The sequence below is a fragment of the Micropterus dolomieu genome, linkage group LG11 (assembly GCF_021292245.1).
Source record: "Micropterus dolomieu isolate WLL.071019.BEF.003 ecotype Adirondacks linkage group LG11, ASM2129224v1, whole genome shotgun sequence".
Lineage (NCBI taxonomy): Eukaryota > Metazoa > Chordata > Actinopteri > Centrarchiformes > Centrarchidae > Micropterus > Micropterus dolomieu.
Window position 1 is genome coordinate 10715170 of NC_060160.1, and position 18294 is coordinate 10733463.

The 18294-nt window shown below is 39.9% G+C and overlaps 1 protein-coding gene across 1 annotated transcript; it reads left to right on the top strand.

Annotated features, from left to right (window-relative positions):
- The first annotated feature begins 12978 nt into the window (after window positions 1–12978).
- Window positions 12979–14930, top strand: LOC123979590 (protein FAM163A-like). Its single transcript, XM_046063581.1, has 3 exons — window positions 12979–13002; window positions 13135–13249; window positions 14372–14930. Exons 2-3 carry the CDS (start codon window positions 13157–13159, stop codon window positions 14747–14749), a joined length of 471 nt encoding a protein of 156 aa, XP_045919537.1. The 5' UTR covers window positions 12979–13002; window positions 13135–13156; the 3' UTR covers window positions 14750–14930.
- The last annotated feature ends 3364 nt before the right edge of the window (window positions 14931–18294 follow it).

Here is an 18294-nt window from a genome sequence, read left to right on the forward strand (position 1 = left end):
TCTGTAACATATCCCTTAAAACTGCAATAGCACTTTTTCGGCCACTTGGGGACAGTGGAAACAAGCTGTAAAACAAAACTTCTACACACAATACAGCACCTTTAAGTTCTTATGGTGAACTTGTTAGCAACACATGTTGACACACTCGGAAGACACAGAGTAACATTTGCCTTCATTCTGAGTTGTGTTTTTGGCCACCTGGAGAATGTACATTATGTTTGTAACGTTTATTTTTGTTCTCCTCTAACTCCTTAGAAACATCTGTTGTTGTTTTTTTTTTTGCTAAATAGATTAACATAAATGCTGAACATCAGTGGCTTGCTGGTCCTGGGCTTGTAGCTAGTATACTATCTGTTTTAGAGCTTTTTCTTTCAAAACCTGACAGCAATGAGAGTTACCAAAACAAGGAGGACTAAACCATCAAGGAAAGGACTTTGTCTAAGTCTGTTTCCCCTTTGAAAGGGGAATAAAATTGTTTCCTGTAGATCCTCCCTCCGTGGTTTAGGTTTAGTGTAGGGTGAGGGTAGGGTTATGGTTGTAGTAGCAGGTATAACAGGTTTGGTTTAGGGCAGGCTTTGGGTCAGAGAAAATTAACGTCAAATATTCTCTTAGGGATATATTGGGTTAAGGCAGAAGTTTTCAAAGTGTGAGGCAGGCCTCCCCAGGGGGGCTCCAAACAGTTTCAGGGGAGGCTCAGTGAAAGCAAGTGAAACTTCTCTTTAGTTATTGCATTAGTTATCAAAAGGAAATCACATAGAATAGCCTATGTGTGTGATTTGGTGAAAGAGAGTTCAGAGAAACAGTAGTTTTGGAGAACTGTTTTTCCCACTTTATCAGAGTCAAATTAATACATGCCTTAGGACAGACTTTTTAAAATCTATTTGGTGTTGAAAATATGTCTCTATCTAGGCTCAGTTGTTTAGTGTGTGTGGGATCATATAACATAATAATGATCCCATAGGCATCCGGGATTTGAGCAAAACTAAGGAAGTGGGATGTGAAGGGGCCACCTTTTCTCAAATTTTTTCTGAGGGGAGGCCCACAGTCTCAGTCTTTGAAAATCCCTGGGTTAAGGTAAACAGCACCTTTATTGCTTTTAGTGGGATATTTTGAATACATTTGAACATGCTCTGGTTTCAGATTCAGAAGTAAAGAAGTATGCTTCCGGGTGTCAAACCTGGAAATAATGTAAGCTAAACATGATGTTTAAATGCAGTTCTTTTGCTGAGAGATACTGGTATACTGTAACAGGAAATTGTAGAGCACAGTAATATTAAAAGAAGAGAACTGGACTTATAGTGTGTTTTTCTTCATTAGAAAATAAAGAGAAACATAAAAGCCCAGCTAAAAAGAAGCAAAAATCTACCTAGATGGGATAGATGGTGGTGTTACACTTCATAATGATACAATGTGGAATTAAATTGACAAGTTCTGGTAACATGCAGTACTGTACAGTCCCACAGAGTATTCTTGGTGATGACGAACTGATTTAATTAGCTTTCAGTTTATTGTGATCTGAGCTGTGCCTCCCTGGATCATTAGCTGCCTTAATATCCTCTGTGGAGAATACAGGATATTAAGGATAGGACAATGTTCCTACATTACACAAAAGACACAAACCAAAGATATTGTAGCTTTGATGGATTAAAAAACATTTTGTGAATATCAACTGCTACCAAGGCATAGAGTCAAGTTTTAGCTTCAGGAAGACTTCAGTCCTCCCCTTGCACTGCCTCTACACCTCACCTGAAATCTGTACTACAGTCCAAGAACACCATAAAGAAGAAAAGCTTACAGTTCTTCGAAGGTTGAAGATGTTGAAAATATTTTTTTCACACTCTGCACTCCTGGAATTTCCCATCTTGTGAGTTCAAATGCCATGGAAGCCACTTGAGTGTTTTGGTGTTTATAAAAACCCTCTTGAAGACAATTTGGCCTTTAGTTGAGTGGTGACTATTAGAGCTCTTTCAGACCTGGTGTCAGGCCACCTGGCATTCAGCCTTATGTCTTCAGTTTAGTTATTTCACAGTTGAAGCCTTTTTATGTGATGTTTCCATTAGTTTGGTCTTTTTTCTGTAGAGGTGCTGTATATAAGAAAGGGTTTATTGAGAAATAAATCAGTTTGTGTTTTTACCATTTTACTTTTTTGATTTATTGTAGCTATATTCGCAGACAATTTTTGCCTGTCACTGGCAATAATTTTCATGGTGTCCATCCAATAGTTGGTGAGATTTTTCAGTCTGGACCAAACTGGTGGACTGACTTTGCCATTTGCCTAACTTCTATTATATACTTCCTGTGCTCTTCTTCGTCTTGATTGCTCTATTGGTTAACTCTTATTGCTTCCCCTAGAAATTGATCTCATTTATCCCATATGCATTGCCCATAGATATCTTACTTTACAAATGCTTGGATGTTGTTCCTCAAATGTAAGTCACTTTGGATTAAAGTGTCTGCCAAATGAGTAAATGTAATGTAAATGTAATATTGTATAAAAAGGAATTCAAGTTTTTAAATTCAATTTTAAAAAAGCTCAGCACAATGCACATTTTTAAAAGAAGTACAGATGAGGCAGCTCATCTATATATCCTCTGTGCTTTTGAGGAAAATAAGAATTTGCCTTTCCTCACTGTCTGCCTGTGCAGCAGAGAGCAGCAGTGTCTCATCACTTCTTTGGAGCAGGAAGTCGTAATTCAGCCTTTGGAGTATGTAACTGTGTCACATGTAGTATTGCCAGTAAATGAACTCGGGCTGTGCTGTCAACACTAACTGGTGGTCCTGTTAAGAAAGGCTTTGTGACTTTGTCCCAGAGTATTGTGCTCATGCTGTGTTCTGCTGTCAGAAGCCATTCTTTCTCATTCGCTCTCCGTCTCCATCTCTTAGACGGAGTACATACGCAAAGAGGAAGTGTATCACAAATGCATGCAGACAAGCTTGCCTATGAATCAGAGAAGATTAGATTTGTTAAGCGCACACACACGCTCCCTCGACTTCACCCTGTGTAAACTTTCCACTGCTACACTCTGTGTCATTCCTGTTGTCATTCTAATTTCATCTGAGGAACCCTGCCAAGGCAATAATGAACTCAAGTCATGAGGCAGGGGCCACGCTGAGTGGTTGTTAGTCGTTTTGTGTGTGCACGCATGTGTGTTTGTGTGTGGGGGGGGGGAATGAGAGGGGAAGGTAAATGGAGGAAAAGACAATGTTAAAGAGTGGGGCTGGCCAAGTTTACACATGCTGTTTGTGTGTGTTTGTGTGTGCCGTGCATGAAATTGTACTGGTTTTAAATTAACCAGTGCAGTGGGGTGTATCATCTAAGCCGCTGTAATGTGTCGACTCCTTTATTCAATTTGAGCAGTAATCTTAGAACTCCCCACTGGCCTGCCTTCATCAGCCCCCTGCCACAAAGCTAGCTTAACTGAGCCAGAGACACACAGAGGCAGAGCCATGCTAAAGAGATGAGCCACTTTCCTGGATCAAGATTGTACTTAAACAAATGTAGCCAGGCTAAATCTCCTCATTATGTGGGTATTATGGTCAAGATGGATCTTGTTTGCAGAAGCAGTTTAAGATAGATGGCTCCAGTTGGCTTTTGGGAATTAGAAAGATGAAGATAGCCTACCAAAAGTGTATGCAATAATCCTTTAGTTGGTAGCAGTGAGGTTAAGGGATGATTGTCCCAGTGTTTGCCCTTTTCTCATTCAGCACCATGGACAGCAGCTTGCACCTAGCCAAACTGTTTTCCTTGGATACTTTACTGTCTAGACGTTTTGTGAGGTCAGTGACCTTAAAGAGACAAATACCTGTATGTGGTTTAAGGTAAAGCAGCAGGAGAGGAGCTTAAAACATCTTTTCAGTGTGATCATACTTATATTGTGAAATCTATTTTCTTCATAGTACCAATTCATAACAAGGCACCCTTAAAAAGATATTATAAAATGGTTAGTTAATAATTTACCAATACGTTACAGATCAGTTAGGCTATATATCATTAATAAGATAAACCTTTCAGTTGCCAGGTGGCAATCAGTAAACAATAATAATAATTTAAATGGTCATGAGTTTCTCGCTTTCTAAGCCACCTAGTGTGCATTTATATGTCTTAAAAAAGGGTATAATATCCTTAGTAATACATTAACAGGTCATTACTTTCATTAGCAAATGTTAGTCATCTGCAATTTTAAATGTTAATATTTTATTGATAAATTTAAATGCCCTGCGGCCTTTTTTTTTTCAGACTTTCAACGGTCAAATATTTCATAGGATCAGTCATCCTATTTAACTACAGACCTCAAAAGACAAAATGTCCTGCTGCAGGAATGTAAACATTAGGAAGAGATTTTTCACAGCCTGGCAACCCAATCGTTTCTTGTAAACATGGCTGAAAACGGATATATAAAGCATCAGTAAACCATTTAGTAACAATTAATAAAGTTATTAGTTACAATTTATAAACTCTTTGTAAAGAGTATTATATTTCAGTACTTCTTTAAGTAGGCCTATATATTTACTCAAGAATTGAAGTTACTGCAGCTGTTGTGTAGTATAGTACTTGGTTTTGGTATTTAACCAAGGGCATCACTTTGTTTTGAAAAGTGGTGGGGACATTTAAGGCTCATATTAGGGGTGTGGCCAAACACTTCATCCACCAGATGTGATACTGCATAAAATTGGAGTGATGAGAGCAAGTCAAGATGATACTCCAATGCTATTTAGAAGAAATATTCATTGATGCAAAGGGCTACTCGATTGGGGGGCCTGGTTGTCCTACCCCAGAAGATTCTGAGCATTAAACTTAATTTACTGCATTCTACAGTAATTTTCTGCACCAATTTATGGTGGAAATGTCTTTATTTATATGAAGGGAAACAATATTCATGTGGCCAGTGACAAAAATATTATCGAATATAATGCAGTCTCAGCATCTTGTTTGTCAGCCTAAGTTACTTTTTTTTGGACAAGACAGATCTGTTTCTTCTACATTGCATTTTATTAATTCATTCATATTGTGCAAGTAAACCTTTCTCATAGAATTTTCATTTGTTATTTAGCATTTCTTGTTGCAAGCTAATTTTCAGAAAACTTTTAGCAAATGCAAGACAAAATCAGCCATTTCAGAAAGTCGTTGGGGACATGTCCCCAGCATAAATGACACCTATGTATTATACTCCAGGGAAGCTGCTCAGTGACCAGCTAATCAGTGGTTTGTTGTACTGGGCAGCTTTATAAATCTGTAGAGTTAAAAAAAATACATAGCCTAACTGGCTCTAACCAAAGAGTGTTTCTGTTAAGATATCTAAAAAAAACGCATTAAATGTGGTGGGCGTGCCAGGCTGGGTTTAGAGATTTCTGCCGTCAGTCTTTAAGCTTTATGAAACTATCTGAGGCAGGTGGCTCGTTGCCAGTTCCAAAGAAGGTTTGCAGAGTCAAGAAATCCTTTCACTTCACAGAGAAATCAAGGACAGTGTAACCCTCTACCAGCACACTTCAAACTACAGAGTGCGTTATTCCAGTGCGTTATATCAGTTTTACGCTTTTAACTCAGTAAGGTGACCAGTCGACCTCCCTGTCCACTAACACCACCACCACCACCACCCCCTCCAATCCCCCCGGTAAAGTCTTATCACGCGGTGTACCGCTGGCACTGTTGCGCCCCCTGCTCTTCCCACCCCGCCCCACCGGGACTGGCGGCAGCGGGTGCCAAACCGCCCCCCAGGAGCCCCGTTGAGGACGGCGCCATGCCGAGCGATGACACTCAACAGCCGGACCGCCGCCTCGTCTCATCCGTTTCCAGCGCTTTACAGAGGACGAGGATGCCATGAGATTTCCCACAGGCCCTCACTGGCACCTGGCCGCGAGTGAACCGCGGGGAAAGAGGGGAAAACCAACGGCGGATAATGACGTGATGGTTCCGATTGTAGAGCGAGCACACGGGGGCTCCGGGCGTCTTTAATGACCGGCGCTGGAGCGGATTTGACCGGACTTTATTGTGTGTGTGGAGCCAGGTGCGATACTGGATCGACCGCAGTTATAGTTAAAAGAAAAGAAAAGAAACGGTCTTTCAAACAGGTTGCTGAGATTTCCTCCCATCTGAAAGGTAAGGTAGGCGATCTGAGCTTTACAATCACCCGTGCGCCACTTAACGGCTCTGCGCAATTTATCTGCTTAATTGAGTTAAAATTAGGCTAATCAGTGATGTAACTGCTGCGAAATTGACCTCCAGCCGCCAATTCAGTTAAAACATTGACTAGGCTATGTGCATATCAGAAAAGTATAGCCTTATTTATCTCGGCAAGAGGTCGTATATACTATAGTTTAACATTACTTGCAGTGTATCCTGAATTGATAACGCAATCTGGACAGTTAGGTGAATAAATCGATTTAAGGTGGGTTTATCTTCTCGTGTTCCTGCTTATGGCAATTCAGTAGGCTATATAGTAGGTTGTTTGCATTGTACTGAGAAATAGAGTTTGTGGACATCAATGACCATAAAATCTGTACTTTATCCTGCATGATTATGGCCACTTTTATACAGATTTAACGTAACATAATTCATTTCTTTCTTTTTTGTGCTGGGAAATTCATTTCATTCAGGCTACAAAAATATGTGGTGTACTAAATTACATTCATTAATTTTATATCAGCCTATGTAATAACCTATAAGCACTGACTGAAAGTGAATATGAGTCATTAATGAATTCATTTATAAAGTGAATAAAGACAGAACCAATCTGACCCCCCCACCCCTTCAAACAATAAGGCTCATGTAGCCACTGCAGAGCTGACCACATCACTGCTGGGGCCCTAAGGCTCTCCTGACGGTTACAACTGATGTCGTCTTTTCTTTCTCTCTTTTTTTTTTTTTTTTTTTTTTTTTTTGCTCTCCCAGGAGGCTTTGCAGCACAGTCAAGGATGCTACCCCCCAAATGGTGACTTCTGCAGGTAAGGTGAACATGCTTATTTGCATTATCGCTCTCTAGCCTACACACTCTGTTTGCCTGTTTGTTCAACAGGGAACCAACTATAAACCTTTTGCCGCAAGGTTGTTCATGTGGTGTCTGTGATCTCTCCTGTGCACCACAGGGATCTTGCTCTTGGCAAACTGTGTTACAAAAAAGTGTTCACCTGTGTTTCAGTTCTTACATCTTCAACTGTGCTCTCTACAGCTCATTTGGTTTCCCTTTTTTGGTATTATCTGCACAGAATGTAGCCCTTGCTCAGCCCACACATACAGATACTTACAAATTCAACCATAAATGATCAAAAATGAATGACACTAAGGTAATTATGACACCCCTCTAAGCAGAAAAGACCAGAGTGGGCGTATGCGTTGTCAGTCATATGGAAAAAAACAGATGACTGAGTTCCGTTTAGACTATATGAAAATGAAATCATCCACTTTTCATCAACCCTTTTTTCCCCACTCTTTGCTGTCTTTGTTCCCTCCTGCTCCAGCAGTGGTTGTCTCTGTCCTAGATGTGGCTGTGTTCCTCTCCTCACACGCTGAGATGAGTGCTTTCAGAGGCGGGCCAGGCAGTAAAGTCCCGGTTTTACTACCTGGCTAAATTGCCCTGTGATGGAAAAATATTGTTAAAGGAATGATACTTGAATAATTGAAGCCCCAGGGCTTTAAAATTGCAGGTACTCGTTGTGATTTCCAGCGCAAAGTTAGAGGCCACCTCAACGAAATATTCATATCATTATTTAAGAATGGATATATCAAGGAGCCACTCAGGTACTGCCACCCTCTCGCTCCATCTCTCTCCCTCACCCCTGTTTGTGAGGTCTCTGTTGCCCATCTATCTCCTATTGTAAAATTATTTCTCAGCTTCTCTATTTCTTCCTTTTTAAATGAATTAAAACTATATCTAATGTCTTCCTAAATGGGAGGTTAAAATAAAATACAGATGAGTTTAAGCCTTCTAAGTTATTTTTTAAATACTCTTTGAAGCCTCTCTCACTTGGTAATTTATGTTTTGTCTATTTATCTGCAATCAGATGGGATAATGAGACTTAAAATAAATGTGATTTGTGGTCTAAGCCAGAGTGATTTCCAGGAGACATTCTAAAGAATATATAGAATACAATGGAAATAAAAAACAGGCTGCAGCAATTAGTCAATTAGTTGGTTGACATCAAATTAGTCGATTCATTGTTTGACTTTGCTTGTTCATTCTCTTGAAAAATGAGGGTTTGCAGATTTTCTCTGTTTTATATCATCATTAATTAGCTTAACTCTGGTCGAACAAAACAAAACACTGACACTGCAGGCTCAGAAAACTCATGATGGGCATTTTTACAATTTTTTAGATGGAATGACAAGCATGTAAGCATAACATAAAGACTGTAAACAGCTAGTCAGCTCTCTGCAAAAGTGAAAATCTGGGAGTTATGTGTCAAGTTTATTTCTTGGCCGGGCTCAGTGAGCCACTTCCTGCAGCCTCCATTGATTGCAAGGCAACCTCAGAGTGATGACAAAACTCCAGGAGGTAAATGTTCCCGCAAAGAAATGGTCCAGCACTTAACTGACTGTAGGCAAATTTTGTTACCTTTGGACAGAGCATGGCTAGCTCTTACCCTGTGTCAAGTCTTTATCCAAAGCTAAGCTAACCAACTGCTGGCTACAGATTCATATTGAACGCATAGTTATGAGAGGGGTGTCAATCTTCTCATCTAACTCTCGTTGCCCACAATGTTGAACTATTCCTTTAACTTGTAGATAAAGTTTGGTTTTCCAATGACAGTTTTTGTTCAAAGCTTCTCTAATTTCCGTGGTTCACTCAGGCATCACATGGGAGCCAAAGCCCTTAATTTCAAAACACAAATCCTCGCCGCATCATCCCACGTGAAACCTCCCAGGGAAGAAGTGTTTTTACCTCTCCAACTTTGAGTTAGGGATATGTTCGGCGGTTGTGTAAGTGTGTATGCTGAATGTGTGTGTGTATGAGCTGATTGTTCACTCACACACACTCATGTGTGTTTCCTTGCGTTCACATTTAGCTGACTGCCATGTTCGTTTCATTTCCCACAGAGAAAACGAATTAAAATATGACACCTCTCTCAGCTGCCTCTCATCTCCTGCTTTTCATCGACAAAACGGCTAAATATAGTTCTGCAAGCGGAGGGTGAAACCTCTCCACCTCTCTCAACAGTTCCAACATTATGAAGGTCGAAATTACATGAGATTGTGGTAGCTTGAACAAAGATATAATCATTTCACCAGCACCACCAACTGTTTTTGAGTATGTCATTGGGGGGGGGGGGGGGGGGGGGGGGGGGGGGGGGGTTGTTATATATCTGCGTGATATGCGTAAAATTGCAATATTAATAAGAATATTTTCTAATGTTGGTAAGTATCATTTTATAGCAAATACATTCAAAATCACAAAAATACTGTCAAACTTATGTTCAGTCCGGTAAACTGTTAAGATGTGTTGAAAATTGTTAACACAAGTGACACAAAAACGTCTTGTGTGAGTTGCGAAGTAGCAGGAGCCACTGATATCAAACATATCGTTAATGTTCCTCACTTGAAACACAGGAGTTAAATACTACAGGTTTATGTTTTTGCCCCCAAGAAGTAACATTTCTTCCATCAGTTCGGCATGGGAATTAGTTCTAAATACTACGATATAGAGCAGCAACTCTAATGGATTAATGTGTAGATTCTTTTCGCTCCAATTAATAGCCCAAGGTGACATTCAGATTGTTTGTTTTATCAGACTGACAGTACAAAGCTTAAAGGTATTCAGTTTGCTGTCATATATGACCAAACTGTTCTTACGCTCTCATGTATCCAACTTACTTCATGAAAGAACCACATATTCTCTAATGCAGGGGGTCATCTTGTATACTGATGATTTGAACCATGCAGGGGTGAGCGTGTGGGTACTCATGTCCATACAACCCTTGGAAGTGGTCCAACAGCCACGCACATGCAGACACACACACACACACACACACACACACACACACCAAACCACTTAGCATTGCTTTTGTGCTTCAGTCAAAATCCTTGCAAATCACCATTTGGCAGCCACACGCTGTCTAACCTGAGTCTACTGGCCACCTGGGAGTCGTACACTTAATTACACAAAGGAGGTTTTGTGTTGTGGATATCAGAAGTATGTTGCCTCTTCTTAAGCTCTCTCATCGCCCTTTCTTTGCCTTCACTTGTCCAAGTCAGCAACTGACAGGATTTATGGCAGATCCTCTTACTCCTCACAGGGCACATGGTTGTTTTGTGATCAAGGGGTTGTTATATGTGTGCGTTTGCTCAGATTTGTCTGCATGTTTGCGCGTGTTCAATCAGACAGCGCTGAACCCAGTGAGATTCATATATGAACCTCGCTGGTTAAGACACTCCGACAACGGCAGAGTTGAGTCTCCCAACGTCTGTCACTTGGCGTCTTTGTCTCTCCAGTCTGTTGGAAACTCTCCAATCTGAGGCATTACCTCGGCGCTCCCTTTCTAGCATAATTTGGTTGCATGTTAGTCAAAACCAGTTATTTTTGGTTCTAGAAAGATTCCATTGCTTGTCTGTGTTGATATACATCAGAGACAGGCAGAACTTCTGCATAAATGTGTCATAGTAGCTTCTGCAGTGGAGCACAGGTCTTGAAAGGACAATGTGGAGATAGACCAGGAGAAGAATGATGTAAAAGTGTGGTGAAAGAGGAGAATATGGAAAAAGAAGGAATGACGAGACATAACATACTGAGCAAGAGAGGGAAGAGATGGATAAATGGGGAGCAAGGGAGACTTCACATCGCTTTTAACGACATTATCGTGGCCCATGGTGTATATAATTTAGTACGATGACGCAATGGAAGATACCGCACCGAGTGAGCTGTCTGGGTGGGAGGCTCACATGCTCCTTTCAACACACACACACACACACACACACACACACACACACACACACACACACACACACACACACACACACACACACACTTCTCTCTGTAATGGTGTTACATTTGTCAGATATTCATATGCTTTCAATGTTAGGATTTATGTTCATTACCCTTTCTTATCACATCTTTTAGGGGACACACCCCACTCACCTTTTGTTTCCATTAGGGACAGAAAAAAAAAAAAAAATGGGAAAGAAACCTCTGGCAGGGATTTGACTGTGGGAAAGCATGTGGCTCTACAGTCAGGGAGCAGACCAAACCACCCAACCGTAAACTACCATTTATTTTAACCTTATGGCTGAGGATTGCCAGTTATGACGACACAACAAGTGCCAGAACGTTTAAAAATTTCATTAGGCAATAAGACTAAAATTAACTGCAAATTGACAGCCCTGGGAGGCTCATAGCTTTTAGAAATTTACATTAATATGCGAGTAATGAGAATTTTCTTCATCAATTTAATTGGGATAATTAAATGTTGTTCATTCACTGAGAAATATCAGGATGTTGTAGTTAATTGACTCGAACAGTAGAGAAACAAAGTCATCTGGTGTTGTAATTACTAAAATGGCAGTGCTTAAAATGAATTTATAACGTTAATGTTTAGATTATGTTTAGACTACTAAAATGGCAGTGCTTAAAATTAATTTATAATGTTAATGTTTAGATTGTGTGTTTGGTATGTTAAAGTGACTGCCAGGAAAAGGAAATCAAGGCATCCGCACACACATTCTATCTCTCTTGCTAATTTATTGCTTTCTGTCAGATAGACCTGTTTATAAGGCCTATTTGAGGCTAGGCTGTACATTTGCTGTGTGCAGTGGAGATAATTATGTGTGTGGATTCTTGATTTCTTTTCATTAACACCATTCTCGCTCCCGTGTGACTCTGCCAATCAGAGATATTTGTTTAAGATTATTTGCCTGCAATGCAGAGCAAACGCTGGAGGAATTTAGAAGTCCCAAACACTCAACCATAATTTGGCAGTGAGTGTGCGTGTAACTAAATATTTCCTTGACTTTACCCTGGCAGAGGATCTAAAATATGTCTCCCAGATATTGTATGTATCTTATACAGTATGTTCTCAACATTTTATATCAAAACATTAAATTGCATGTCTGTTTTGAATTGTGTTGTCAGTATGTCTTTACTGTATGGTTTAAATTGCTGTATCAGTACCTATCATCTATATGTTATTGACATGATGATTGATATCCTTGCAACTTTGAAACGTACTCAATCACAGTGAACCACAAATGACAGGAGATGCACGTGCAAATCAGATTTAGTATGCTGAAAGTGCACTGCACATGTGCATACAACGTACTGGCCGTCTGAGAGTGCACGCACAGTAGATGTTGCTGCATTCAGCATGCTAATCCATCTACATCCTGAGTGTCTGTTTGCCATCCAAAGTGGTCCTGTTGGAATTCACTCACACTTTGCAGATGCTGCTTTTCAGATTCCAGTAGTGAGTCTAATTTATGTCCATATTTACATTAATACACCAGTTATGAGAATCTTTTCATCAATGTAGTTTGGATAATTAAATAAATAATATATAATATAATATATTGAGTACTGTTGATTGAAGCAGTTTGAAGTGAATCACTTAAGGCACTGCTAACTTGTGTCAATCACCATTCTTTTCTCTCTTTTTTTTTACAGATAAATCCGTAATAAAAATAATCAGTAGCTGCATTTTTTTTCATTTTCTCTTGACAGAAGAAGTTGCTTTTCTCAAGGGAGTTCCAGTGAGAGGAGGATTTGAGACTCCAGAGGCCTCCTTCATCTCTGTATCTCCCGCTGTCTTCTAATGTACGTGGCCATCTCCTCTATCAGCGCTCAGACGTTACTGCTTCATCAAGGGGTGAAATAATTTTTCCTCTGAGCTAATAACAACTGAAAACCATCCATCTGTATCTGTGAGACCTGAAACATCCCCGGCTGTCTGATAACAGCGGCATAATAACCAGCTAATTACAACATGTTTCATCAGTTGAGGTTACATCATGATGCTACATGAATACACTAATTCAGCTTACATTGGTTATTTTTGCAGGGATTACAGAAACCTTTGTTGGACGTAAGTAAGCGAGACTATTTTGAAGAAAGTTTTGGTTTAATCTAGAACTGCCCCAAATCCACATGTCTAAAAAAGCCCATTCTCTTTTTTTCCTCCATCTTCTTCTCTCTCTCTCTCCCTCTCCCTCTGAAGGGTTTGATGGAGATCTGGTCGAATGTCAGCGGGAACTATTGTTATATCCGGAGGAATTCTCGCCGGAGTGATACTGCTGTGCATTGTAGCAGTGCTCTGTTACTGTAGACTCCAGGTATCACTGTGTACTTCAGTGTTTGTATTTAAATCAAAAACTATTTTAATGAAGCTTTATCTAGATGACCCATAAAAAGGGTGAGCTTCCTCCTTCCAAGATACGTGGAGAAGGGAAATATTATTAAATTAAATAAATCTGTTTCCCCTGGGAAAACATGGACGTGCAAGTAAGTGAGATCAATATAAGATTCCTGAACAGTTACAGAAAGCAATCTGGAATCTGTCTGTCGGTTGTCCATTGTAATTCCATTATGTTAGTAATTGTTCATCCAATCAACTTGAAACATGGCGGGTGTGTTGCTGTGGACCCAAGGGAGTGCAGTGTCGCGTTTGGTGCAATTTGAACACGCAACACGTTCAGAATTAATAAATATACTAGAGAACAGCACGGGGCGGGGCGCTGCTGCAGCGACAGCGGGCTACGCTCGCGTGGGCGGGGCTTATGCTGCTCATCTTTACAACAGCGAGAACAGGGTACGCCCGCGGGTAGTTATAAGAGTTTTATGAAGTTCTAGGGAAATGCTGAATATCTAGCAGTATCTCTAATTTAAAAAGTGAATAAGTGAGCTTTGGAGCCATTGGTAGGTATTTCTTTAACTTTGTAAAGAGCCAGGCTAGCTGTTTCTCCCTGCTTCCAGTCTGTATGCTAAGCTAGGCTAATTTGCCTCCTTGCTCTAGATCTGTATTTAACACATAGACATGAGAGTGGCCCACAGACATCTACAATCACGAAAGTGGAGGTCGGAAACTTGGTGGCTCGCTGCTGCAGGCAGGATGAGAAGCAAGAATGACGATAAATCCACTTTTTAGTCCCAAAAGTTAACTCAGTAAACGGCTGCGGGTCAGATCAGAATCCAGTGCTGCCCGGGTGTTCGCAAAATTTGCATCTGTTCATGTCTTTGCATTAACTTAGTAAGAAATCCCCCCATGCGAAAAATTCGCTATGCTTTCGGGTTGAACACAAGAAGGCAAATAAGCTTAATTCTCTACATTTCAAAGTATTCCTTCATAGTCTTTGATGTTCACAATAAAGTATGTTTTACAATATAGTAACAACTGAACTCCCAACACCTCTTTCTCAATCTCTCTCTCCTCTGCTCTGTCCTTGTCTGCTCTGTAGTATTACTGCTGTAAGAAGAATGATTCTGAGGTGGATATGGGCTCCGTGGTGGGAGCAGACCCTCTCTCCCACTTTCCCTGCAATGCCTGTAATGCCCTCGCCATGGACGGCGCAACTATCGCCCCCGTCTCTCTGGATCAGCTGGACTCGGGTTCTCACCACAACCATTGCCCCACCTGCTCACCGTACACCCTCCGCTCTGGACTCACAGACAACATGCGAAACGGAGGGGAGCGGCTGGGCTTCCACACCTACTATGAGAACCCGTCTGTCTCTCTCCCACTGTCTGCCAACCAGCAGAGCTCCTCCCCTCTGAGTTACTACAGTCCCACAGACATGTTTCCTCCCCCGCCACGTCCCTACAGCACACAGGTCTGACCTCTGCTGTACCATAAAGACACATACTCACACATATAGAAAACCATTGTGACATACACATGCCCTTTCGTTTGGGACTAAATTCAGGTGATGGATTGCGATACAGCACAATTACACACATGCCCACATTACTGTACATTCTCAAAGATTCTAGACGGGGAGTGACCCATAAATTGAGCAAACTGACAGAGTGTGGGCAACCAATTGTTGGACCAAACCCATGGGGAGCTGCAGGCGGCAGCAAAAAACAGTGTTTTACCAGCAGGGAAATGGTACAGAACTGAAATACAACCTCAGTTTGTTTCACTTTGGTAATTGGATCTCAGGTGTGATCCAATCTAAATGTAGATGTGAACACAACTGGATTGATACAGTCATTGAAACCACATTTAAAGGTGGCCAGGGACACGTGGCTACTATAGTGTGAACACAAAAAGGTCCTCAGACTGCCATGCCAGTTTTGTTGTGTAGGTGCTAGGGATGCAAATTTTAAGCAATTCCCATTAGCCATGTTTATGATCAACTACTCACCTTATGAAATAAGACAAAATGCATAGTTGTTTTTTTTCCATGAAAGCTCATTTTTAGCTATTGATTTGCACTGTTTGTGCACCACAATGATAATATATTAATAAATATTTGAATAATAATTGTTTGAGTCATGAATTAAATAAAACAAAATAACTTTATGAATAATTTCCTAGGAGATTTTCTGGATGTCATTTAGTACTAATGATAGGAAAAATAGGAATGTCCAAGAAAAACTTGCCTGTTTACCATTTTTTGCACATTCAGCTGATCTGCTAGCACTGCTAAAAAAAAAATAAAAAATGTTACGCTAGCAATTAATTAGGATTATTTAATTAGAAGTGTAATTGAACACAGTATCTATTTTTGCTATAATGACCACCAAATTACATAGATCTTTTAGGAAATATAGTGGGAAATTATTTGTAATTTACGGACCCACAAAATAAAGCATTAACAAATGTTCTGCGCCTGTTTCTCCTGATGTTCTTCACCAATAAGAAAAACGAAATTATAAAGTTAGACAATTATTTTACATTAGATTAGACATGCAAGGCACCTAAAAGCAAAGTTCAGCCCACTGTCAAAAGGCTACGAATGCCTATATCAAGTAGAAAAATACAATACCATGACATCTCAATCACTGACTAATTATTAGTGGCTCTGGTTGCTTTGCTTTTGTAAAACACCTTAGACAAGATAAGTCTGTACCCATGTGGGAATAGTCACAGAAATGCTCTTCAGAAATGACTAGAGACATATCTGGGGTTTTTTTTGTTCAGCACCAACTAAATAAAATGAGAGCTGGGACGCGACATCTGGAGAAGTATTTAGAGATTCTGGAGAATATATCCTGTTACATGATACAGAGTCTGAAAAGGACCAACACCTCTTTAGTTTCCCCCCCACCCCCTTTCACTGTGCTGTTTTTTAAAAAAAACAGTTTTAAATGCTAGCCTGAGAAAAACCCCTCCCACCGCCATCCGATCCAGCTTAATGTACATGAGGGCTAACACTTTTTTAATTAGGTGGTGTTGTTTGCCAACTACAGAAACTACTAATGGAGCTTAATTGTTTTTGTCCAGAGTAAAGACATGAGTCAGAGATGAGAGTTTTTAAGCATTTTTCGTGCATCTTGCAATTATTTGAAGGAGTGTAGTTTTATTATGCTAGAGAGAAAAAGGCTACTAGAAAAGTATGAATTTTGTTTGCTAGTGTTTTCACTTCTGGTTAATTGTAATGAAACTAGATTACTAAAAGAGGGGTTGGTTCTACAGTGTCTTCCATATAAGTTGATGTATTGAACTTTTTCATGTTTACAGATTGAGATGGATGAAAAGAAAGAATGCATCCTCAGATTTTTAGAGACGTTGGAGGCAGGAACGAGATACTTAGGCTCATGTACCATACGTTGTTGATCTTGAAGTTTTGTATCTTACAAGCCATTATATCTGCTATACAGTACAGTAACAAGATGCAGTGTTATTCCACAGTATACGCCTGAATCTATATATTTTTAAGGAGTGTTGTACTTTTTGTGAGGGATGTCAGGGTTTAAGTGTGTTTTACTGCGTTTGTACCAAATGTGAGTTTCATATGCTCTTCAATTATCCTTCCATCTTGATTTTTCTCTGTATGTCTGCTGGTTCTAAAACAACAGGGGGACACAATGGGAAGAGAATGGAAATGTACATTTTTTAGAGGAAATTCACTTTAAAATTGTACTTAAATTTAGCAAAAATGTGATTAAATGGTATAAAAAAAGATAGTTATTATAAATACAGATTATTAGTTAAAGATATTTATTCAGTATATTCTTGCACCACATTGTTTCCACTGAGCTGTGTGCTTCTTCATCACATCTCCTAACTTTCCTCACCTCACATCCCCTTGTTGTTGAGAAGTATGTGTTAAATTATATCTGTAAAAGAACATTTTTTTCATAATTTAGATGTTCATTCAGCCTTGGTGTTCACTGCCATATAGCCAATATACTCACTCAACAAATGTCGTCCCCGTAGTTTGGTGAAAGGGGTTTAGTTATTGTGAGAAAAATCCACCAAGTTTCACAAAATGTTCCTTTTTTTTGAGGAGGAATAAATGTTTATATCTGCCTGGAGTTTTTATTTTCTGTCTTCGATTGCAGATTACTCAGACAGTAGATGCACAGGATGTTGTAATCACTAAAATTTCTGGTAAAAAAAAAAAAAGTACAACAGGAAGTGTTGAAAAACCACACAAATAAAAACTTGACTGAAATCAAAGAAGTGAAGAAGTAAAAAGTCGCTACATGTTGAAACTCAAAGGAAGGGAAGTGAAACTGGGAAAGAAATGACACTCATCTGTCATCAGGAGAAAGAAGGCAAAATAATTAAATGACAGATTTCAGGAAATAAAAAGAAACTGCACCCGTGATGTGAAAGTAATACTGAGAATATGACAAAAGTAAGTGTCATTTATGGGCGGAGACGCTGAATCCTCTTTGTTATTCTGCATGCATGTTTTGGTATTCTATCGCTTTACCTGCTGGACCTGTTTGCTCTCCTATAAGGCAGCTCAGCCCATGACAATAATAGACAGATGGGCCTGTGTCACGTTAACACTGTGGGGTGAAATATCACAAAACACCACATCATTTACTCCTTCTTAATACATCAGCAGTGTTTGCTTGGCAGTCTGGCAGGTTCACACAGCATCTGTGCCAGCTTGCGTAAAAGTGTGAACAAAAGGATTAGAAGAAAATGAATGAAAATTTAAGTGCATGATAATAAAAAAAACATTTTGGAAACTCAGTATCAGCCAATAAATCAAAATCAAGCAGTTGACTTGATTTATTTGAGAGGTAGGCTCATGAACAGGTGTGTGTGTGTGTGTGTGTGTGTGTGTGAGAGAGAGAGAGGGAGAGAGAGAAGACAGGTGAGCACTGTAGTGGGTGTGTCTTAGGCTGCCATCCTTTCACACACATTCTCAGGTCTTATACAACCCAGTTAAACCTGTAAATGCCCATTCACCTATAA